Source organism: Equus caballus, chromosome 5 (genome assembly GCF_041296265.1).
Source record: "Equus caballus isolate H_3958 breed thoroughbred chromosome 5, TB-T2T, whole genome shotgun sequence".
Lineage (NCBI taxonomy): Eukaryota > Metazoa > Chordata > Mammalia > Perissodactyla > Equidae > Equus > Equus caballus.
The window spans coordinates 3,429,400-3,455,010 of NC_091688.1; the positions used below are offsets into that span (position 1 = coordinate 3,429,400).

General features: G+C 37.4%; 1 protein-coding gene across 2 annotated transcripts in view; it reads left to right on the forward strand.

Moving 5' to 3' along the window:
- The first annotated feature begins 912 nt into the window (after positions 1-912).
- The window catches only part of LOC100056262 (zona pellucida sperm-binding protein 3 receptor-like), a 50,570-nt gene continuing 25,871 nt past the window's right edge, over positions 913-25,611 (forward strand). Inside the window, exons 1-8 of one of the 2 annotated variants that reach the window (XM_070267613.1) lie at positions 913-1,067; positions 6,628-6,797; positions 7,753-7,932; positions 8,494-8,593; positions 17,063-17,148; positions 17,321-17,515; positions 18,520-18,702; positions 20,010-20,207. In XM_070267613.1, coding sequence (XP_070123714.1) covers positions 6,635-6,797; positions 7,753-7,932; positions 8,494-8,593; positions 17,063-17,148; positions 17,321-17,515; positions 18,520-18,702; positions 20,010-20,207 — 1,105 coding nt within the window. In that variant the 5' untranslated portion in view covers positions 913-1,067; positions 6,628-6,634. The remainder of the gene's footprint in view (positions 1,068-6,627; positions 6,798-7,752; positions 7,933-8,493; positions 8,594-17,062; positions 17,149-17,320; positions 17,516-18,519; positions 18,703-20,009; positions 20,208-25,611) is intronic. The other variant, XM_023640306.2, reaches the window with a different exon arrangement.

Consider the following 25,611-nt stretch of genomic DNA (forward strand, 5'->3'; position numbering starts at 1 on the left):
GGTAGCACCTACCTCAGAGAGTTGGCAAATCAATGTTGTGCATATAGGTTAACACATAGGCATGCTCAGTAACTGTTATTATAATTATTAATATTATTGTTATAAAAAGAAGGGATGGAGAGAACAATCTGCAGTACCGACGTATAACTTGTATTTAGTATTTCTCTCCCCTAGATATCCTACACACTTTGGATATCTTTTCCTGCATGTCATAAGGTGCTCAAAAATAGATTTCCAACATATCTCTGTGCCTGAAACCAGAGCGTTGGCCTGGAAACTGCCATCATTCACTGCAACTGAGTGCTTGCATCACAGTGCATTACTCACTAAACAAAACCTGCACCCAGAGATACCCAAATATGAGTGAATAAGTGGCATACATTTAAGAAACTTCTTTATTATGACTCTGTAAAATTGTGGCCCACCTAAAATTCACTGTTCACTGCTGGTGAGGTTGGATTAAATGTGAGTGTTGTTTATGTGTTGTTTAAACTCAATCATAAGAGCTAGCTCTTTCAACTTTGGCATATTCTGATGGGTAGCAAGTTTCAATGCTCTCATTTTTCAGCAAAAAAGGTCAAGACTCCAGGACACAAAGATCTCATAGACCAGCTTTCCCAGCCTCCAGCTCTACCCTTTCGTGCAATGAACACTGTACCTCTTTTTGGATAGGTCAGTAGAGCCATCCTTCCAATTGCCCCTCATGGGTAGGGGTAGGCAAAGGACAAGAAAATATTATGATATCCTATCAAATTTGAGGACCAGCCAAGGGGAAAGAGGAAATTAAACACATACTGCAGCTTTTCTGAAGTTAATCATTTGCAGGGACGGTTAACTGCTACTTCTTATCCATTCCTGCTCATCCTCACCTGACCACCCAACCACCAACCAGCTGCTGGAACTCAGAGGATTTTCACTTGAGACTTTGCTTGAAAGGCAAGGATGTTGTGGTAAATTCTGTTGTAGAGAAGGGCTAAGGATATCTGAGATCAAAGGCACTTCGTTCTAAGAGAAACAACTCAAGCCAACACTGCAGAGTCTTCTACTGTTTGCTCAGATAACTGCAGGTCAGTGATTTACTAAACGCTCCGACTACCTTGGGGAAAAGGCTGATATTTCGTTGCTTTAGGGAGTGCAACCTTCAGAGGATAAGGCAGAGAGATATACTCAAGTGTCTGTTCATCAGAAATCCTTTCAGGATTATTATATTTTGTGGTAGAAAGAAAAGGGGTTGCGTGGCTTGGAATGTATTTATAAATTTGTGAAGACTCAATCAGAAGACTTACAGATGAGGGGATAATAATGCCTACCAGTGAATAACTTGCAAAGTAGATTAGAAATGTAAGGTGGTGTTATTTTTACTGATTCTGAAATATAAGTGTGTTGGTTGGTTTTTCTGCCCACCTCTCACATGTGGGAGTAGAAGAAGGAAGTAAGCCAGGTTTCCCAGAAGAAGGGAGTGGTTCAGTGAGAAACTGGGACACAGGAGACCTGGTTTTCAGAGTCTACAATCAGCAAAACTAAGTTTCTCTTTGGAGACTTCATCCACCTGCCATCAATCTTTACCAATTAATAAGGGGATACTGGACACCCTCAATTCAGTCTTTTAAGCAAGAAGCTGCAGTCCTCACCTCTTTTCTCTCCCACTTTCCAAACTTGACATTGTTCTCTTCTTCCTCGAAATTCTCTTCTTCCTTGGTTGAGTGTGACATAATACTATTTTTGTTGTCAATTCATTTATTCAACCGCTTCTCTCGTTGGCTGACCCTCATTCTGACTTAAACTGGCAGTAAAAGGAGAGTGAAAAGTAAAGTAACTGGAATAAGCAGAAGCATAAAAACGTAATTCAAAAAAAATCTTATACCTAAATGTAAGAGATAAAACTATAAAACACTTAGAAGAAAACATGGGAGTAAATCTTCATGACCTTGGGTTAGGCAACGGTTTCTTAGATATATAAGCAACAAAATAAAAAATAGATAAATTGGATTTCATTAAAATTAAAAACTTTTGTGCTTCAAAGTACACCATCAAGAATGAATAGACAGCCCACAGAATGACAAATGACTTGTATCCAGAATATATAAAGAATGCTTACAAGTCAACAACAAAAAGACAATTAACCCAATTAAAAATGAGCAAATGATTTGAATAGACATTTCTCTAAAGAAGATATACAGATAGCTAATAAGCACATAAGAAGATGTTCAACTTCATTAGTTATTAGAGAAATGTAAATCAAACCCACAATGAAGTACTGCATACTCACTAGGAAGACTAAATTTCAAAAGACAGACAATTACAAGTGTTGAGAGAGAATGTATAGAAATTGGAAGAGTCATACGTTGCTGGTAGGAGTGTAAAATGATGCAGTCACTTTGGAAAACAATTTGGCAGTTCTTCAAAATGTTAAACATAGAGTTACCATATGATCCATCAATTCCACTCCTAGGTATATACCCAAGAAAAAATAAAAATACGTATCCACACACAAAAAATGTACACGAATATTCAGAGCAGCATGATTCATAACTGCTCAAAAGTGGAAACAACCTGTTTGGGTCCATCAGCTGAAGAGTGGATAAACAAAATATGGACTATCCATACAATAAAATATTATTCAGTCATAAAAAGGAATAAAGTACTATGATATTGATGAACCTTGAAAACGTTACGCTAAGTGAAAGAAGCTAGTCACAAAAGACCACATACTGTATGATTCTATTTATATGAAATGTGTACAGTAGGCAATTCCACAGAGACAGAAAGTAAATTAATGGTTGCCAGGGCCTAGGGGGAGGTGAAAATGGGAAGTAACTCCTAATGAGTGCAGAGTTTTTTTGGGGGGTGGTAAAAATATTCTAAAATTAGACAGTGGTGATGGTTACACAACTCTGTGAATATGCTAAAAACCCCTGAATTGTACACTTTAAGTGGATAAAATCTATGGTATGTGAATTATATCCCAAGAAAGCTTTTATAAAATACTTAAACATTGGAGGGAATAGGGCAGAATAAGATTTTTATTAACGGTTGAGTTTATAGAACACGTAAGTTTTGCACCTGCGGGGGATAATTGGGCCCAGACATCTGTGAGTGAGTCATGGATGATGGTCAAAGTCATGCGGGGAGATGAGCTCCTCCCAGGAAGACACTGAAGGGTGAAGGAGGAAGAAGCCCCAGGACAGTTCCCCTTGGGTGCCAGAGTCTCTGCTCTGGGTGTGCGCTGGGTCTCACTACTACCAGGGGCCACAGTGAACACCCAACCAAGGGCTCCTGGCCCAAACCCAGCAGGCTTTCCTCCGCACCTGGGCTTCCTTAAAGTCCCTTGGCGATGCAGTCATTGTAATTTTGCTTCATTATTATGACGATGTTTTGACTCTAGGAGTTCAGCTTCTAGCAGAATCCCATGCTAATTTCAATTCTATTTCTCTCTTCCCTGGAGTTAACAATTGCTAACATTTTTTTTAATGTTTACTGTGTTTTAGGCACCATGTCACACCTCTTACAGAGACGATTATTTAATTTCTCTCAACAATTCTGGGAGACCTGTGCACTTACCATTGTCATCTTATAAAAGAGGAAATCGGGGCTTAGAGGGTCTGAGTATCTTGCCTAGGAGTTCACAGTTCCCATGTAGTGGAACCAGGATTCAAATTCACATGGCCTGGGTCTGACTCCAGAGCCCAGGCCCGGGTCCTGGCCACATACTGTCCTCCTGTGTAGATGGCACTCTGGCTGCGGCCTGTGAGGTTGAGGTAAAAGCAGCGAAATAATTCCTCCCCACAGAGTAGGTGTGGCTGACTCCCATCCGCCCTCACTACCCAGCTGCAGTGGTGGAGAGAAGAAAACATTTTTCACTCCCCTCTCCCACCCTCCTTTTACTAGTCTTGTTCCACTGCCCTCTGCTGACTGGTTGATGATGTAATGACTCAGGTTAAAGAGGAGGAAGGGGGATCTTGGTGCCTACAGTAAAATCACAAGTGTCAGTTTCTTATTAAAATAAAGATGCCCCTTTATAACAAGTGAAATTTGACCTTCACACATATGCAACAGTATAAAGAGACAGATGTGTATGAAAGTTTTTTTTCTTTGAAACATATATTGTCACTGGATACTTTTGAATTTAAATTCAGAAAACCTTTACTGAGCACCTCTCTGTGCAGGGCAGAGGTGAATAAAAATCCACCCTCTCGCTTCAAGGAGTTTGTGGTTTAGGGAAGACACAGAGTTTAGACTTTAGCTGTCGTTCAAGTCGGAATTAGACCAGAGTTACAAACACTAGGTTGTCCCTGGAATATGGAGGCTGGGCTGGAGGACAGGTGCAGCGTTAGGGGTGAGTCTGGAAAAGGAGTGGGATTTGGTGGAGGAAAGTTTGAGAGGGTAGACGATGTGGGCAGGGTAAGAAGGTAGGAAAATATTTGGAAATTTCAGAATATATTCAAAAACATAAATATATTTTTCTTGAAGATAGTCATGAGTAAGTACCTTTTAGCACCATTGTAAGAGTGTCCAACGTGTTGAACACGTGGGGGTTAGTGTTACTTCTAATGACTATGTTGTTTTTAATAAATGTATTTATAAAGGCTTTCTTCCCAATAAATTCAAGGCATGTATGTTTCTTGTGAATTTAAGTACAAATACAGAGATTTTTAGGGGAAATTTTCACTTTAAAGTGTCATCTTTTTAACTTTTTAAAGCCATTTACTCTTTTTGCCAACATTTTAGCATTTTAAGATTCTTGCCAATATCACCAAATAACCAATTCGCTACAGTTACCAAATCACTGACTTACCGGCAACTTACAATTTTTTTCTGGGGAATATCTTAATACTTTTGAAAATTTCTATGAGCTTGAGTTGTCTGGTTTTTATAACGTGAAACTTTTCTTTGCCGTAGCTCCCTCTGGCTGAGGGTAGGTGGTAGAGAGAGGGGGTTCTAGGCAGCACAGAAAAGGGAACCTGCTGTCAGGGGCCAACCATCCCAGTTTTCCTGGAACAGCCCTGGTTTTAGTACTAAAAGTCCTGCAGCCTGGGAAACCCGTCAATCCCAAGCAAACTGGTGCATGTGGTCACCCTGGGAAGGAGAAGTGGGGCAGGGTAAATGCCTCAGAGCCTTAGATTTCTGTTTCTTCACACTTTGAGACCAGGCCGACTCATTCAACATAAATTCAACATAAATTGTTATAAATAAATCGTCTATTACGTCAATTGGATTTTTTGGCAGAACTGAAGTAATGAATTGGGCGTGTGGGACCAGGGGTATGTGTGTCTGCAGGGAGCAGGAGATGGGGTTGGAGGAGTGGCATGAGCTGAAGTTTTAGAAAGTTAAGAATCTTTACTTGTTAAAAGACTTAAGCTGCTGCATAAGCTTCTCCTTCCAAGGTGGGCAGTGACAACTTTGAAAGGAATAGTGAGAAGACTACCTTGACCTAAGTGGGTAATTAGGATAATTAAGGATGAATGGTAATATAAGACTGTCTCAATCTATGTCGGGTTTTAGAGTAAAAGAATGAAATCCTATATTTCATTGAAAGACATAAGAACTAATTCTTAACTAAAATTAGGATATGTGAGGGGTTTTCCCAGTTAAGGGGTAAAAACGGCCTTCTGTGGATCTTGCTTTAAAGAAGTCTCTGATTAATGAATGACCAGAACCAAGAAACCAAGAAACACAACAGTAATGTTTCCTTTTCCTTTTTGTTTTTTTTTTTTTTGGTGACAAGAGTAATGCTTTGAAAATTTTGAATTGACCCAATGGATCATTGCTCTTGTTGACAGAGGAACCTGGTGACATAGGAACAGTTGCTATAAAGAACTCGATAGACAGATAGACAGATGGGTAACTGATAGATACATACATACATACATATATACATGCATACGTACATAGAACTCCTTTCGTCTGTCTCACCATTTTCTTGCTTTGTTTTCATTTGCTCCGCCTTCCCTAACTCTTCTGCCATTTCCTTGTTCAGATCATCTCTGTGGCTCACCTCGCCAGCTGCAATAATCTTCTTAATCAATCTCGCTGTCTCTTCTCTCTGCCTCTTTCAGTCTGTCTTGTCCACATTTGCCATAGTGATCTTCCAAAAGTACATAACCATGTTGCTCAAAAACACAAAAACATCAGTGGCTTTCCGTTTCCTAGGTCCAAACTCCTAAGCTTAGCCCTGAAAACTCGTCAGACTCAGTTCTAATCTGCCCCTCTATCTCTCACTTTCTTCTCCCTATCGCACACTCCTTACCTTCCAAACAAATTGAAGTACTAAGTACTGTTGCCCAGAATAACCTTTACCTTCTTGCTGCTGTGTCTTCCCCAGTTTTCACTTTTGGCACAAAACGTCCTGCATTCCACACTCCAAATTTCACAGCAACATCTGCTGCCTCAGATGCAGCCAGCTCCAGAAAGCCCACTCCCATCTCTCTCCCTAGAATTGACTGGCCTCCTGATATGCTCCTGAAGCAGAGAACATAAGCTGCCTTTTATTGTAAATACTTGGGCTTAATGTCTTTTCTTCTACAGTCCATTATAATCTCCTTGAAGGCATGGTTCCCATCTGATTTTCCCCAGTACTTTATGACAAGTAGGAATTCAATAACTGTTTCTTAAATTGAGTTCTTTCAGCAGAGAAATGTTAAAGAAACATAGGCTCATGCATCCTCAAAGAGTTCGACATGATGCCCTTGATAGAAAGGGAGAAACGGCAGCCCAGCCCTTCTCTGGGCTGTGGAGAGTCTCTGAGCCAACTCTCTTCAAAGTGACCTTGGTTGCTGCTCTGTTCACTACTGTTCTTGGTGAGTAATGGGGAGACAAGGTCAGATTGTCACCATACGACTGAGTTCATCAACACACCCTATTTCAAAAGATGTCCAACGGATATCCATCTTTAACATTGTGGGCTATTTGACCACCTGAAATTTAGGGAAATTTGCACCCAAAAAAGGCTGATTTATAGAGACACTCTTGATACTCCCTTTTAGAATTTCCTCTCCGGGAACTCTCCAATCTAATCTCAAAGCAAATTATGACTGGGAATAAACGCATATTATCTGCCAGCCTGACCATGAAGAGTTTTCACTGCCTGTGCGCTTGTGCTTGTTGAGCAGGTGGAGGGGAGGGGTGCAATTCTGCCTGGGCTCCTGGAATCTAGCCTAGCCTTCATTTAATTCTCTCCAGAGAAGCACAATTAAGATTTTATTTTTCAAGGGTTTAATGCATCTCCACCTTGTGATGCTTTTTGAAAAACATGTTTATTTTCAAATAGGCAGTCTATTCACAATCCAAACGGTCCAAAAGGACACAAACGAGATGCCTCCTTTTCATCCCTGACTCCTGAGGCACTAATCCTCCACAATGCCATTATTAATAAAATATATGTTTCTACTCAGGCAAGAAGGTAAGGTCAGATGGCATGGTATAGTTGCCAGGATTTTGAGTAGGCAGGTGTGGGGAATCTGATAGAATGATGAAATTAAGGTCTGTTCATCCATTTTCTGGAAAATTATCACATATATAAGAAAAATTTCATAATGGATAAAATTTTTCTGCCTTTTTTCATTATGATTGTCATTGTCATCAATCAACAAACATGTATTACTGATTACTCACTGTGTTCATTGAATAGTGGGATAATAGGAATTGTGATGAAAAAGAAAAGCACGATCTCTGTTATGAAAATCTTACTACTGAAACATTGAGCTGCTGGGTCCCAACCTATAACTTGATGCTTCTTGTCATTTTGGCGTCCAGGTGATTGTGGCCCTCCACCTGATTTACCATTTGCTTCTCCAGTAAACAAGTTGATTAAGACAGACTTCAAAACTGGAACTGCTCTGAAATACACCTGCCATCCTGGCTTCAGTAGAATCGGTTCAAGTAAGATTACCTGTAATGCTAGAGGCTCGTGGGACTATAGTGTCTTTTGTACCAGTAAGTATCAACACTTATTTTTCTCACCTGTACTTTTGTTTTATTTGGGAAAATTCTCTTAGCAAGTTAATGAATTCTTTAATTCAAATGAAAATCTTTGACCAAAGTAGTCTTCCAAATTGACATCATCTATACCATTTGGAAGAAGTCAGTTGGGAATACACACCGAGATATTTTTCTAACAGTAAGGATATAGAATATGTTTCTTTTTTTCCTTCTGTTTCCCTGTGATGAAGGGCATACATTTTTGAGAACATACATTTGTGTGGATAACTAGTCCATACATCCCATCGTTTATTATCACCGTGATCTAATTGAGCAAATGAATCTAAGCATATTTTTTTCTTCTTCTTAAAACGTATCAGAAAAATGGAATAAATGTTTACATTTATTTTTCCTCAAAATAAACATTCAATAAATCAGGATCAGAAAAAAGCATTGAAAAAAATCTCTGGGTTTATCTGGAAGCAGGAGTGAGAGCCAATCGATCGGACTCTTTCTCTAACGCTATGTTATGTAAGTAATACGAGTCACTAGTCACCATTTTAATTTTCCTCTCAGAGAAACGATGCAGAAACCCAGGAGACTTAATCAATGGGAGAGTGGAAGTTAAGACAGATTTTCTCTTAGGTTCAACTATAGAATTCAGCTGCTCAGAGGGGTAAGTATAAGGCGACCTTTTCTTTTCAATTAATTTTTATAAGTAGATAATGCACTTACATGTTTCAAAAAGAAAAAGGAGGGGCCAGCCCAGTGGAATAGAGGTTAAGCTCATGCACTCCACTTCCGTGGCTCAGGGTTCACAGGTTCAGATCCTGGACGTGGACCTACACACCGATCATCCAGCCATGCTGTGGTCGCATCCCACATACAAAACAGAGGAAGACTGGCACAGTTGTTAGCTCAGGGACCATCTTCCTCACCAAAAAATAAAATAAAATAAAAATGATGTAAAAAGGTGTACACTGAGAATTCTCACTTCCATTCCATCTCATTCCACTCTGCCCTTTGACAGGAAGTGACTTTATTAGTTTCTGATTTATCCTTCTAGTGTTCACTTATGTAAATACAAGTGAGTACCCATATTTTTATTAATATTTTGTCTCCTTTATTACACAGAAGATAGCTGATGGCACACGTGGGTTTGAACCTTGCTTTTATCTTTTTCACTTAACAACATTGCTATGGACCGAATGTTTGTATCCTCAAATTCATATGTTGAACCTTAATCCCCAGTGGGGTCATATTTGGAGATAGGGCCTTTCGGAAGTAATTAGGTCTTAAGGGTGGAGCCCTCATGATGGGGTTAGTGCCATTATAAGAAGAGACACAAGAGGGCTAGCTTCCTTTCTCTCTTCCGGTGCCATGTGAGGACACAGCAAGAATACTGCCATCTGTGAGCCAGGAAGAGGGTTCTCACCAGTACATGAGTATGCTGGCACCCCAGTCTCCAACTTCCCAGCCTCCAGAAGTGTGAGAAACAAATGTCTGTGGTTTAACCCACAGTCTATGGTGTTCCTGTTACAGCAGCCCGAACTAAGAGAAACAAACATGTTCTGGCGATCTCTGCAATTCATGCGCTGTTTCCTTATTCTGTGTCTGTGTGGTTACAGCTGTATGGTTTCCTAGGGCATGTATCATAGCTTATCACAGTTCATTTAATGATCCCGACTGAGAGACCTTTGTGAGTTTCCAATCTTATGCTGTTACACACAGGCCCTGAAGCATGATTTTCTATATATGTAATTTTATGCAGTTATGCCTGTAGGATAAACTCCCAGAAGTAGGACTGCTGGGTCAGAGAGAAGATACTTTAAAATATTGATAAATATTACCAAGTTTGTCTTCATAGACTTGCAAAATTTTGTAAACGAATGTCTATTTCTCCACCAGCTCTACAATTGAGTATTTCATCAAACTGAGGACTTTTTGTCTATTTAGAGGTGAAAATATAACTTCCCTGTACTGTTGGGGGTTTTTGGTGAGGAGGATTGGCCCTGAGCTAACATCTATGCCCATCTTCCTCTATTTTGTATGTGGGATGCCACCACAGCATGGCTTGATGAGTGGCGCGTAGGTCTGTACCCGGGATCCCAGCCTGTGAACCCTGGGCCACCAAAGCGGAGCATGTGAACTTAACCACTACTCCACTGGGCCAGCCACCCCATAGTGTGTTTTAACTTATTGAGATAGGTGTAGAGTGACATGCCATTATAAGAAATAGTACAGACAAAGCCTATACCCTATTTTTTCCAGTTTCCCCCATTGGTAACATTGTAACCACCGAAGGGGTCACTGCTCACCACAAGACAAGCCACAGTCAAGAGGCAAGGCGGTAGGAGAGAAGGCGTTTTATTGAAGCTTGCTGGCAAGGTAGAAGATGGAGGACTCACACCCAAAAGAACATCTTGCAACTACAAAATCTTGAGGCGTTTATACAGGGCAAGTGGGCTAAAAAGGGGCATCTTGGAATGTCGACCATCTGGTGTGGCAGAACTTGAAACATCATGTCATCTCCTTTTTCTGTCACCAGTGGTGGATACCAGCATAGGGCTTTCTTCCAGAAGGTCGTTGCATTCCTGAGGAAACTTAAAGAACAAAGTTATTGTCTTATCACAGCAGGGAGGTCTATGCATAAGCTGGGGCCATAAAACTAAGAGAGCACGCACATCCATCAGAGACAGATGCTTAATTGTCTAGGCTATGTGCAAACTAAAGCATTTTTTTCCCAAAAGGGCAAGGGAGTCAGGGTCTTACATGGTTCTAATATGACTTCCTTCTATAAGATGGCTTCCCTTATGCTAACTTTTGATTGGGTCTATATCAGTTAACTCAGTGGTGCCAACAACATTTTGTGTGACCATAGTGCAGTATCACAATCAGGAAATCAACATTGATATAATCCATTGGGCTTTTTCAGATTTCACTGGTTTTACAAGCACTTATTTGTGTGTGTGTGTGTGTGTGTGTGTGTGTGTTTAATTCTATGCAATTTTGTCACACGAGAAGATTTGTGTGACCATCACCACAGCCAAGATACAGAACAGTTCCATCACGAGGCTGCCTTGTGTTATCTCTTTATAGCCAACTCCCTCCCTCTCTCTTCCTAACCTCTGGCAACCACTAATCCAGTCTCTATTTCTACAATTTTGTCATTTCAAAAATGCTATATAAATGGAACCACACAGCGTGTCACCTTTGGAGACTGACTTATCATTTTGCATAATTCTCTTGAAATTCATACAAGTTGTTGTACTTGGATACTTTGCTCCATTTTATTGCTGAGAGAATATTCCATGGCATGGCATTTGTCGAAACATTTGCTTGTTGAAGGACACTTGGGTTGTTTCATCTTTGGCTATCATGAAGAAAGCTGCTATAAACTTTCCTATACAGGTTTTTTGTGTCAACTTAAGTCTTCATTTCTCTAGAATAAATGCCCAAGTGGATCATATAGAAGTTACCTGTTTAATTTTTCAAGAAACTGCCTAACTGTTTTCCAGAGAGGCTGTGTCATTGTACATTCCCACCAGCAATGTATGAGTGATCCATACCATCCACACCAGCATTTGGTGTTGCCACGAGATTTCATTTCAGCCATTCTGATAGGTGTGTAGTAATGTCTCATTGCGGTTTTAATTTGTATTTCTGTAATAGCTAATGATGTTGAACATATTTCTATTTGTTTATTTGCCATTTGTATTCTCTTCACTAAAATATCTGCTCGTATCTTTTGCCCATTTTCTAATTGGATCATTTTGGTTTTTTACTGTTGAGTTTTGAGAGTTCTTTACATATTCTAGATACTATTCTTTTGTAGGATATGTGGTTTGCAAATATTTTCCCCCAGTCTGTACCTTGCTTTTTCATCCTCCTCACAGAGTCTTTCAGAGAGCTAAGGTTTTTAATTGTCATGAGGTATAATTTTTCTTTTATGAATTATGCTATTGGTGTCAAGTCTAAAATCTTGTCATTTAGTCTCAAGTCCTGAAGAGTTTCTCCTATTTTTTTCTAAAAGTTTTATAGTTTTACATTTAAGTTTGTGATTCATTTCAAGAGAATTTTTGTATAAGGTGGAGTTTTAGGTTGAGCGTATTTTACTTTATGTTTTTATTGTGGATGCCCAATGACTCCAGCACCATTTAATTATTTTCCATTGAATTACTTTGGCACTTTTCTCAAAAATTATTTGGGTGTATTTTTGTGGGTCTATTTCTGGGTTCTCATTTTGTTCCACTGTGTCTATCTTTCTGCCAATACCACGCTGTCTTGATTACTATTGCTATGAGGTAAGTCAATATCAGGTAAAGTGATCCCTCCCACTCTTTTTTTGTTTTTCAAAATTGTTTTAGCTATTCTGGGTCCGTGTCTTTCCATATAAATTTTAGAATAAACTTGTCTATGTCCACAGTAAACTTCACTGGGCTTCTAAGATTTGCATTTGATACGATTTGCATTTTCAATAGAATTTGACGTCTTTGCAATGTTGAGTCTTCCAATTTGTGAACATAACTTGCCTTTCCATGTACTCAGATCTTCTTTGATTTCTTTGATCAAAATTTTGTAATTTTAAGCATACATATCCTGTACATATTTTGTTACATCTAAGTATTTCATTTTCTTTGGAACAATTGTAAATGGTGGTGTGTTTTAAATTTGGATATTCGCACGTCTGTTGTTAGCATATAGAAAGGTGATGGATCCTGTGTGTTGATCTTTGTCCTGCTAGCTCACTGAACCCATTTAAACTAGTTCTAAGAGTTTTTGGTTTGGTTTTGTTTTTTGTAGCTCCCCTGTGATTTTCTGCTTAAACACTAATGTCACCTGCAAATAGGGACAGTTTGTTTTTTCTTCCTTTCCCACATGTATGCCTTTTATTCCTTTTTCTTTTCTTGTTGCGCTGGCTGGAACCTCTAATGCTGTGTTGAATAGCAGTGGTGAGAGCAGACCTCGTTCTCAGTCTGAGGAAAAGCTTCAGTCTTTCACCATTAAGTACGTTAGCTGTAGGTTTTTTGTAAATGCTCTTTATCCAGTTGAGGAAGTGCTCCTCTATTCCTAGTTTAGGGAGAGGTTCTATCATGAAAGGCTTTGGATTTTTTTCCAAGTGCTTTTTATGCGTCACTGTGCATATGATCACACAATTTTTCTCTTTTAACCTGTTGGTATCATGGAATACATTGATTAATTTTCATACGTTAAACCAGTTTACCTCAAATAAATTTCACTTGGACATGGTGTCTAATTCTTTTTACATACTGTTGGGTTGATTTTCTAATGTTTTGTTGAGGATTTTTGCAGGTAAGTTTAAGAGAGATATTGATCTATAGTTTTCTTTTTTTCTACTGTTTGTCTGATTTTTTTTTTTTTTTTTTTTTTTTTTGGTGAGGAAGATTCACCCTGAGGTGACATCTGTTGCCAATTTTTCTGTAGTTTGTATGTGGGTTGCCACCTCAGCATGGCTGATGAGTGCTGTAGGTCCATGCCCGGGATCTGAACCCTCGAACCAGGGCCACCAAAGCAGAGCATGCCAAACTCAACCACTATGTCACAGGGCCAGCTTCATGTGTTTGTCTGATCATGATAAGGGTAATACTAGCCCTACAGAATGAGTTGGAAAGTGTTCCCTCCTCTTCAATTTTCCAAAAGAGACTGGGAAAAATTAGTTTCTTTAAAGGTTTGGTAGAATTCTCCAATAAAGCCATCTGGGCCTGGATATTTCTTTTTCCTTAAGTCTTTGAATTATGAAGTCAATTTCTTTAATAGTTCTAGGACTACTCAGATTATTTATTTTGTCTTTGTTGAATTTTGTGCTTTTCAAAGGATTGTTCTTTTTCTTTTAAGTTGTTGAATTTATGAGCATAAAAGTGTTCATTCTCTTACTCTCCTTTCATTGGCTACAGGATCTGTAGTGATGGTCCCTGTTTCATTCCTGATACTGGTGACTTGTGTCTTCTCTCTTATCTTTATCAGTCTTATGAGAGATTTATCAATTTAATTGATTTTCTTGAGAATGAGCTTTTTGTTTCGTTATTTTCTTTATTGTTTTCCTGTTTTAAATTTATTTCTGCTTTTATTTTTCTTTCTTTTTATCTTTTTGCTTTGGGTTTATTTCTTCTTCTTTTTTGAGTTTCTTGAACTAGGAACTTTGATTACTGATTTGAGATCTTTTCTATTTCCTAATGTGACCATTTAGTGCTATAAATTTCCCTCTCAGCACTGCTTTACCTGTGCACCACACATTCTGATCTGTTATATTTTCATTTTCATTCCATTCTATGTATTTTAAATTTCCTTTGCAACTTCCCTTTTGACCATGGATTATTTAGAAGTGTGTTATTTAATTTCCAAGTGTTTGGAGATTTTCCTCTTGTCTTTCTGTTATTGGTTTCTAGTTTAATTCCAGTGCAGTCAGAAAATATACACCGTATGATTTAAATTTTCCTAAGTTTGTTGAGGTTTGTTTTATTGCCCAGGATATGATTTATCTTGGTGAATGTCTGAGGGGTGCTTGGGAAAAAGTGTGTATTCTCGTATTGTTGGATGGCCTCCCTGTAGTTTTAATGTCCGTTTTTCTATTTATGAGTGAGATTGAACTTATTCCATCTAAAAGACATTTGTATCTCCTTATGTGTAAACCGACTTGAGTCCCTTGTTATTTTTTTAAAAACACACAAATTGCAATTTTTTTCCTCAGTGTGTCATCTTTCTTTTGACTTGGCCTAGAATACTTTTTTCTTACCAAACAAAAACCATGCTTTATATGGTTAAATTTATCAATTTTTCAATGGCTTTTGGATTTTGAGTTACAGTTAAAAGGCCTTCCCTGCTTGAAGATAATAAAGTAATTCCTACAATTATTCAACTGCTTTTACGATTTAATGTGATTTCATACAGAGCTTCCATGCACTGAGCAGTTGTATCTTTCCCCAGATGGCTTTCATGTTGCCTTGGCATAATTTATTAAAAAGTCCATGATTAATCTGTGACTTCGAGATAATATTCTTTTAAAACTATACTTAGTTCCCATAGGTATATGGGTCTATTTCTGGACTTTATATTCAATTCTTTTAGTTTATCTGTATGTTCACACAACCAGTTCTTCTCTCTATAATTACTGAGTTTCCATAGTGTGTAACATTGCTCAGAAGTATCCCCCTTACTCTTCTGCTTTACGAGGATTTTCCTGACTATGCTTGCTTGTTTTTATTTCTATACGAACTTTAAAATTAATTGGATTATGTTTTTAATTGATTACTTTAATTTTTTAAACTAACTTTAGGAGAATGTACATTGCATCATCTTGAGTCTTCCAAGCCCAGAATTTGTTATGGCTTTCCTTTTGTCCTGATCTTGTGTGTGTGTGTGTTTGTGTGTGTTTGTGTGTGAGGGATGTATTTTAGGATTGTTTTAAAGTTCTACCCATTTAGATTTTCCAATTTTCATTATGTTTATTCTTTGGTATCTTACTTTGTTTTTGATATTTAAAATGGTGTCTTTTCTTCCATTATACCATCTAAGAGTTTATATCTGTATATATGGAAACTGTTGATTTCTATATATTAATTTCATATATCAGCTAATGTCCTGAATTCCCTGATTATTATTATTATAGTATTTCAGTTGGATTCTCTTGAGATTTACTGGTATGGAATTGTATAATCTGAAAATAATGATACTATTCCTTTTTTCTTTCCAATTTTTGTATTTCTAATTCCTTTTTCTTATACAATTATGCTAGGAATTTTATTTCAAACAAAATACTGATACTGGCCATTGTTTTCTTGTTCTTGACTTTAGCAGAAACGACTCTAGTATCTTCCCCTTAAGTTTGGGGGAGCTCTATCTCCACTGATTCCCATTATATTGAATGTTTTTGTCAAGAATAATTGTTGATTTTTTTTCAAATGCCATTTAGTGTCTATCAAGATGATGGTATGTTTTTCTCCTTAGATTTATTAATATCATATATGCACTAGTCTTCTCAGGCTGCCGTAACAAAATGCCACAGGCTGGGCAGCTTAAATAATAGAAATCTGTTTCTCACAGTGCTGGAGGCTGGCGGTCCCAGACCAAGGTCTGGCAGGATTCAGTTTCTGAATCCCCTTCCTGGCTTGTAGATGGCTGCCTTCTCACTATGTCCTCACATGGCCTTTCCTCTGTGCACGCACATGGAGAGAGAGAATGAGAGACACAGAGGGAGCGAGATAGCTCTCTGGTATCTCCTTTATAAGGACTCTAATCCTATTGAATCAGGGCCCCACACCTATAACCTCATTTAACCTTAATTACTTCCTTACTCCAAATACAGCCGCACTGGGGGTCAGGGCTTCAACATAGGAATTTTGGAAGCACACACATATTCAGTTCATAACAATATGTTATATACTAATATATCTTCTAATTTTGAAGGTTCCTTTCATTCTTGGAATAAACCTATTTGGTCATGGCATATTTTTCTTTTAAAGTGTTTCTGGATTCTGTTTGTTTTTTATTCTGAACTTTTCATTAATGTTCAGGGGAAATTGACATGTAATTTTTTTTTAATGCAAAAAGTCCTGGAAGAAAGACTGGGACTTGTCAAGAGCAAGAATAATGAGATGATAACCAGGAAGTTAATGGTTTATGAAAGCAGGTCAAACTCTAGTACCAGCAGGAAGACTCAGATTAGAGATCAAAGTAATTGTTTTTATCAGTAATTTGTCTGGATCATTTATTCAAAGGCAGCTGCATAACAAACTCAAGTGTACTTTTGCCCATTTTGTGTCGCTTGATTTGTAGTTCGTTAGGGAAAGAGTGTAAAGTTTAAGTGGAGTCCTAAGATTTTGGTGCAAAACTTGTCATGTACTAGTTTTTATTGGCTATGGATGTGTACCATCTAATACTTAGACAAAGCTTAATCATGTGGTTTAAATGAATAAGTGAATGAAAGAAAAAAAGGAACAAACAAGACTTTCTCCTTGATGTGATGAAATTTAACTCCAGATTGACCCAAATGGTAATTAGTAATCAAGAGAGCACTAGTTTTTCATTTTTAAATATTGAATAAAAATTCCATTTGCCCAAACCTCATTGGCAATTTATATTTAGAGTAAGATGAATTCCACTAAAATCTCTGACTTATCTTATCCAGATATATCTTAATTGGCTCAACCACTAGTCATTGTGACATCCAAGATAAGGGAGTTGACTGGAGTGATCCACTCCCAGTATGTATAAGTAAGTAAAGATTTTTTTCTGGCTTGACTATAAACCTAAACCATGTTAGGTAATAAAACTCCTGTGAATCTTTGCTGCTTCTTGAGCCCTCCATTAGAATTTGCCTCATGAATGTTAGATTTGCAAGGATGCCTTCCCTGACCATTTCTTCCTCTTCACTCACTCATCCCAGTTGCCAAGTGTGAGGCCCCTCCAGCCATCAGCAATGGGAAGCACAGTGGTGGAGATGAAGACATCTACACATATGGCTCTTCTGTCACCTACAGCTGTGACCCTCACTTCTCAATGATAGGCAAAGCCTCCATTTCCTGCACAGTGGAGAATAAAACGATAGGTGTCTGGAGCCCAAGCCCTCCGACTTGTAAACGTAAGTTACAACTGAATTGTTGGATTCTGCTTTGAATTTTTCTCTTTTGTTTAAAGGAACAAGGAAGGTGTATTTATTGGGGGAAATGGAATGATTCAAAGACAAAGTAATCAAGGCAATGATGTGGTCATTCATTCATTCAACTAATCTTACGCTGTACTAGGATAGCACAGGCTATGCTGCCGTAATAATCAATACCAAAATCTCAAGGCTTTTTTATAGTAAAAGGGTTTTTTGGCTGTCTTAGTGCACTGCTAGCCCGGGAAACCCTCCAGGGCAGCTGTCATTTATATAGTAGTCTAGATTGTTTAAATCTTCTGACAACTCTGCATCAAATCTTCCACAGTCAGTCCAGCAGAGGAAGAGAGCAAGGGGAAGCACTCCCTGGCTAGGAAATTCTTTGACCTGGAAGTAGCGCATATCACTTTGGGGTTTAGATATTGCTAGGGTTTTTTTTAATTGAGATATAATTGACACGTAACATTATATTAGTTTAAAGTGTACAGCATAATGATTCAATATTTATATATATTGCAAAATGAGCACCACAATAAGTCTAGTTAGCATCCATCACCGTACATAGTTACAAAATTTTTTTCTTATGATAAGAACTTTTGATATTTGCTCCCTTAGCTACTTTCAAATATACAATACAGTATTATTAACCATAGTCCCTTTTGGCCGCCTTCACCCATTTCACCCACCCCACCTCCAACCTCTGCCTCTGGCAACCACCAGTCTGTTCTCTGTATCTATGTTGCTAGGGATTTTTTTGATAAGAAAGTTGTAGGATTTTTTCTGCAATGACTAAGATGATGGGACCTCATATTGCTGAGGTTCCCAGGAACTGAAAGCATATATATAAAGCTTTAAAATGTTTTCTTTGTACTTATTTGATACATACTTGTATCAGGTCTTCCTTGAAACCATATCAACAATAGTAGTCACATTCTTACTGTCATTTCTCTTTTATAACTGAGATGTCCTTTCTTATGCTTCTTTAGACATTGTCTGTCGTCAGCCACAGGTTCCAAATGGAATCTTTGTCTCTGGATTTGGACCCCTCTATACTTACAAAGACACTATTGTGTTTGGCTGCAAGAAAGGTTATAGCCTCACAGGCAGCAGTTTAATCTATTGTGAAGCTGATGACAACTGGGACCCTCCTCCTCCTGTTTGTGAGCTCAGTGAGTATGGACTGAAGGAGTTTCCATATTTGGCATCTAAAATTATCCAGGAGTATGGGCATAGCATGCTCATAGGCACAAGCCCACTTTAATCCCAATAATCATTTTAAATTAATATGTTTCTCTAGTTTTCTCCTGTTAGAAGGAAGATTTTTTTGTTAGTAATCTCTCAGTGTTATTTAAAGGACTTTATACATATATCATATAGTTTTGGCATCAGTGACATTATAGATATTACAGATCTATTTATTTCTTACAAAATTTTCCAGTAGACAGTAGTAAAGCGTCTCATCCTAACGAAATCAACATATTTTGAGAATTTTTTGAAAGATGGAAGTAAAATTCCTTCCAGACATCCTCTTTTTAAAATTTGCACAGAGGTGCTCTCTGGGCTAATGTTGGCCTTGAGGCTTTGAAATTGTAAATGCATACTGACCAGTCATAACGTTAGTGATACCTATTGCTAACATTTATTAAGGGCTTTCTATATATCAAGCACTGTTCTAGTGCATAACATCAATTAATTGATTTACCATTTACTACAATCCTAAGATGTACCTACTATTTTTAATCCCATTTTAATGATGAGAAAACTGAGAGAGATTAAGCAACTAGCATAAGTCCACATAATTAGTCAGGGGTGGAAGCCACTGCTACATTGTGGTTTACTGTTCCCTTCTATCATCACGAGAATTTAGGTGCCAATTTAAATATGTAGTGTTGAAATTCAATAAATATACAACTTGACGGATATGTATCCCCTTTTCGATCTACATGGACCTTTGGCATCAGATCGAGTAGAAAAATGCAAGACTGAAGGAGCTTGGTTTAAGGCCAAATAATGACGCTCCTGGTGACAGTGTCATAATGTCTAGGGGAATGTCTCCTATCGTAATTCCCCATTAGGCAAAGAGACAGTTAAAAGTTTGGTTTACCTAGGAACAAATTTTGATGTGTATTCTCAGTGATCTTAAAGCTTCCCCTGAAGATGAACCATTCCGAAGTGCAGTGAAGTGGAAGGACACTGAGCTCCTATACAGCTGGCCCAAACCTACACACTGACCCTTTCCGCACCATCGTGTGCCCCTTAGTCACAGTCTCTCCAGCTCCATGTGCATTTAGTGCTTGGCACTAGTCTGTTGGAGGTTGGTGCTTCCCAGGCTGTTCCTGGAATTCCTATTTAGCCTTGACCATCCGTTTTCTTGCTGAATGAATACATGATATCCTTTCTTTATGACAGTTTCACGGGTCACTCTGCCAATCTCAGTAACAGTTTTCTTTCATCCTTGTGCTTTTTTCATGATCAGATAGTTGTATTGACTTGCCAGACATTCCCCATGCTTTCTGGAATGGAATACCCTACAACCTAAGAAATCAGGAAGTATTTGAAATTGGGACTGTGCTTCAATATCAGTGCGAGCCTGGCTACAGCCCTATTCCAGATGAGCCTCTGAATGTGACCTGCCAGGAAAGTTTGATGTGGACCCCATCCAAAGGGTGTGAACGTAAGCAAACTTTTTGTATATACACGTGTGTATCTTCTTCTCTATTGAAAATGTTGAGCATATGCTAGGATTCTGTACCTTATTGAATGTAATTGATCTCTTAAAAAGTTTGCTTTAAAATACTTTCAGAATCATTTTACTGGAATCTTTGCATATTCATACAGAAGCTATTTTAAAGGTCATCCTGAAGATTGAGAAAGCTGGAAAATAATGCCAATCGTACTTCTCTGTGCATTCATGTTCAGTATTCACTGAGAAACCAACTTGGGTATGAAATATGGAAATAACGGTATCAGCTTCATAACTAGTAAGAGTGGAGTCTAGAAACTCCTGCATTACGGCCTGGATCAGATTGCCTGCATGGCCCTCGCTTCTCCACTCCAGATTTTGGGTTGCCTGGTTGAGGGAAAGTCTGTGAGCCAGACACTAACACAACCAGCTGTCTTATGCTGGTTGAGACGCTATTGAGATTAGAGAGAGCTGGGCCTCCTCACCTGCTCCAGAGAACATGGCCTCAGGAGGCCAGCCCTGCCAGGAATACAGAGGCTTCTTTCACCAGATAAGACCCCCATCTCTTCCTCTTCCTCATCATCATCCTCTTCATCATCTTCCTCCTCCTTTGGGAAAAGTGAGTGAGGGGCAGAAGGAGTGGTGGAGACTATTCTGGTTTTAGGACGGAATGACAGGAAATGGGGAAATGGCTCTTCATTCAGACTAGAGTTGTGTTATTTATAGGTGACATCACTGAGGCCTAGACGCTGGGGATTATTGTTCCATATACTTAGAACTTAACATATGTAGAAAACACAAATAATGAGTGGTGGTGGTTTAGACCAACCTATTGAGAGATCAGTATTTAAAATCAGGAATTAATTTGATATAATTGCAAGGAATCATATTCGTAATCACTATGATTATGATATTATTGTAAAATAATAGAGAATATTTTATTAGTGGAAGGACAAAACTAAAAGCATACTTAAAGAAGAATAACAGGGTAAATAAATACAGTCCTTTGGAGCAATCAACAGAAAATCAACTAATCAACAGAAAAGAATAACCTATAGTTAATATATCAGTTTTTCGTATAAAAATGGAGGCTCACATATGCTTAAAAATCTGCTTGTTTTCTAAATTATGTTTAAAGTTTCATTGACTGATATGTTTTTTAAAAAACTTCCCACCATCTATAAATCAGAAAGTGAGAAGTTGTGCATCCAAGTTATCACAAATTTAGTATATTAATATATTGATAAATTAATATATGATTATATAACTAATATATAATTAATAATGAGGTATATTAAATTATGAATTATAAACCATAATATAAATGTCAGGTGTTACTATGACAGTTGAAGGCTATAATTTTCACAAATTAATGAGCATTGACAGGTACAGAAGTAGTGCTGGCTATATTTGAAATTAGGGAGATGACAGAGTGTTTTATTCTAAGTTATTTAAAAAGAAATATAGTATAAAAAGTGTTATCTGAGAGAAAATTTCTACAACATTTAAAAAATATATTTATTTACTTTTCCCTTATGTCAGCTTTTAAAAACATTTCAGATGAAGTATTATTTTACAGCTTTACTGAGTTTTATTTATTGACATGCAATAAAATGCATGCTTAGAGTGTGCAATTTTATCACTTTGGCATATGTACACATTTGCGAAATTATTGGTACAGTCAAGATAATGAGTATATCCATCTCTCAAAAAGTTTTTTCATGCTTCTTTGCAACTCCTTCCTCCAGCCCCTCCCTGTCCTTCTTCCCACATCATCCCCAGAAAATCACCAATCTGCTTTTATAGACTGGTTTGCATTTTCTAGAATTTTATATAAATGGAATAATACATTATGTGCTTTTTCATCTGGCTTCTTTCACTTAGCACAATTATTTAAAAATTGATACATGTGGTTATGTACATCAGTAATTCATTTCTTTTTGTTGGTGGACAGTATTCTGTGGCATGGAAACCCCACATTTGTTTAACCATTCCCCCGTTGAACAACACGTCAAGGGGAAAGTCTTTTTATTGATTCACATGTTTACCATATCTGGTGCTCTTCATTTTTTTGTGTAGATACAGCTTTCTGTCTGGCATCATCTTCCTTTTGCTTGACTTACTTCCTTCAACATTTCCTGTCATTTAGATATGCTGGTGATGAATTATTTCAGCTTCATATGTTTGAAAAGTTTCACTTTGCCTTTGGTTTTGAAAGATATTTTTGCTGAACAGAGAATTCTACGTTGGCAGTTTCTTCTGTCACTACTTCAAAAATGTTGCCTCCATTGTCTTCTGACTTGCATTGTTTCTAACAAGATGTCTGTTGTCAATCTTATTTTTGTTCCTCTATGTAGGCTGTCGTTTTTCTTTGGATGTTTTTAAGATTTGTCTCTTTATCACTGGTTTTAAGCAATTTCATTATGATATGTTATACCTTCATCTAGTTTTTGTTTCTTGTGCTTGGGGTTTGTTGAGTTTCATTAATGTGTGGGTTTATCATTTTCATCACACTTGATAAAATTATTGCCATTATTTTTTCAAATACTTTTTCACCTCCATTCCCTTCTCTCTTTTTGGGATTCTGCTTACACATAAATTAAGCCACTTGATGTTGTTTCACAAGTTATTATAGGTCTGCTTTTTTTTCAGTCTTTTTTTCTCTTGGAGTTTCATTTTTGATTATTGCTGTGTGTTAAAGTATCTTAATCTTTTCTTCTGGAATGTCTAATCTAATATAAATCTGAGTGAATTTTTATCTCAGACACTCATCTGTAGGTGAGACATCTCAACTACGTTTTTTCATTTCTAAAATTTGACTTGTATCATTTTTTATATCTTTAATATCTCTACTTAACATGTTCAATCTTTCTTCTATATTCTTAAGATATAGAATATAGTTATAATAACAATTTCAGTGTCTTTATTTGCTAATTCTATCATGTGTTTCATTTTGGGGTTCATTTCTATTGATTGAGTTTTCTCTTCATTATGTGTTATATTTTCCTTGACTCTTTTTACATAGTTTTTTAGTAGGATGTCAGACATTTTGAATTTGATATTTTCATGCTGTATCTTTTTTTATTGAGTTCATAATAGTTTATAACATTGTAAAATTTCAGTTGTACATTATTATTTGTCAGCCACCATATACATGTGCCCTTTTACCCCTTATACCCACCACCCAAACAATTTCCCCTCTGGTAATCACTACTCTATTCTCTGTGTCCGTGTGTTTGTTTATATTCCATATATGAGTGAAATCATATGATGTTTATCTTTCTCTGTCTGGCTTATTTTAATACTCTCAATGTCCATCCATGTTGTTTCAAATGGGACGATTTTGTCTTTTTATGGCTGAATAATATTCCATTGTATATATATACACCACATCTTCTTTATCCATTCATTAGTAGTTGGGCACTGGGATTGCTTCCATGTCTTGGCTATTGTGGATAGTGCTGCAATGAACATAGGGGAGCATAAGTCTCTGAATTGTTGATTTCAAGTTGTTTGGGTAAATACCCAGTAGTGGGATAGCTGGGTCATATGGTTTTTCTATTTTTAGTCTTTTGAGAAATCTCCATACTGTTTTCATAGTGGCTGCACTAGTTTGCATTCCTAGCAGCAGTGTATTAGGGTTCCCTTTTCTCCACATCCTCCTCAACAGTTGTTATTCTTGTCTTGGTAATTATAGCCATTCTAACAAGTGTAAGGTCATATCTCACTGTAGTTTTGATTTGCATTTCCCTAATGATTAGTGATGTTGAACATCTTTCATGTGCCTGTTGACCATCTGTATATCTTATTGGAAAAATGTCTGTTCATATCCTCTGCCCATTTTTTGAGTGGGTTGTTTGTTTTTTTGTTGTTGAGTTGCATGATTTCTTTATATATTTTGGAGATTAACCCCTTGTCGGATATATGATTTTCAAATATTTTCTCCCATTTGGTGGGTTGTCTTTTCATTTTGTTCCTGGTTTCCTTTGCTTTGCAGAGGAAAAAAGCTCTTTAGTCTGATGAAAGCCCATTTGTTTAATTTTTTCTTTTAGTTTACCTTGCCTGAGTGGATAGGATACTTAATAAGATGCTTCTAAGATGGATCTCAAAGAGTGTACTACCTGTATTTTCTTCTAGGAGTTTTATGGTTCTGTATGTTACCTTCAAGTCTTTAATCCGTTTTTATTTAATTTTGTGTATGGCAAAAGATAATTGTCTACTTTCATTCTTTTGCATGTGGCTGTCCAGTTTTCCCAACACCATTTATTGAAGAGACTTTCCTTTCTCCATTGTATGTTCTTGGCTCCTTTGTCGAAGATTAGCTGTCTGTAGATGTGTGGTTTTACTTCTGGGCTTTCAATTCTGTTCCGTTGATCTATGTGCCTGTTTTTGTACCAATACCATGCTGTTTTGACTATTATCACTTTGTGGTATATTTTGAGTTCAGGGATTGTGATGCCTCTGGCTTTGTTCTTTTTTCTCAGGATTGCTTTAGCTATTCAGGGTCTTTTGTTGTCCCATATGAATTTTAGGATTCTTTCTTCTATGTCTATGAAGAATGTCACTGGGATTCTGATTTAGATTGTATTGAATCTATAGATTGCTTTAGGTAGTATGGACATTTTAACTATGTTTATTCTTCCAGTCTGTGTGCATGGAATATAATTCCATTTCTTTACGTCATCATCAATTTCTTTCAATAATGTTTTCTAGTTTTCAGTGTACAGGTCTTTCATCACCTTGGTTACATTTATTCCTAGATATTTTATTCTTTTTGTTGCAATTGTAAATTGGATTGTATTCTTGAATTCTCTTTCTGTTAGCTGGTTGTTAAAGGATAGAAATGCAAGTGATTTTTGTAAGCTGATTTTGTACCCTGCAACTTTCTGTAGTTGTTGATTATTTCCAATAGTTTTCTTATGATGGGTTTTCTATATAGAGAACCATGTCATCTGCAAACAGCAAGAGTTTCACTTCTTTCTCACCAATTTGGATACCTTTCATTTCTTTTTCTTGCCTAATTGCTCTGGCCAAAACCTCCAGTACTATGTTGACTAAGAGTGGCAAGAGTGGGCACCCTTGTCTTGTTCTTGTTCTCAGAGGAATGGATTTCAGTTTTTTCCCATTGAATATGATGTTGGCTGTGGGTTTGTCATATATGGCCTTTATCATGTTGAGGTACTTTCCTTCTGTACCCATTTTATTGACAGCCATATCATAAACAGATGTTGGATCTTGTCAAATGTTTTCTTTGCATCTATTGAGATGATCATGTGATTCTCATTCCTCATTTTGTTAATTTGGTGTACCATATTGATTGATTTGAGGATGTTGAAGCATCACTGTGTCCCTGGTATAAATCTCACTTGATCATGGTGTATTATCCTTTTAACAT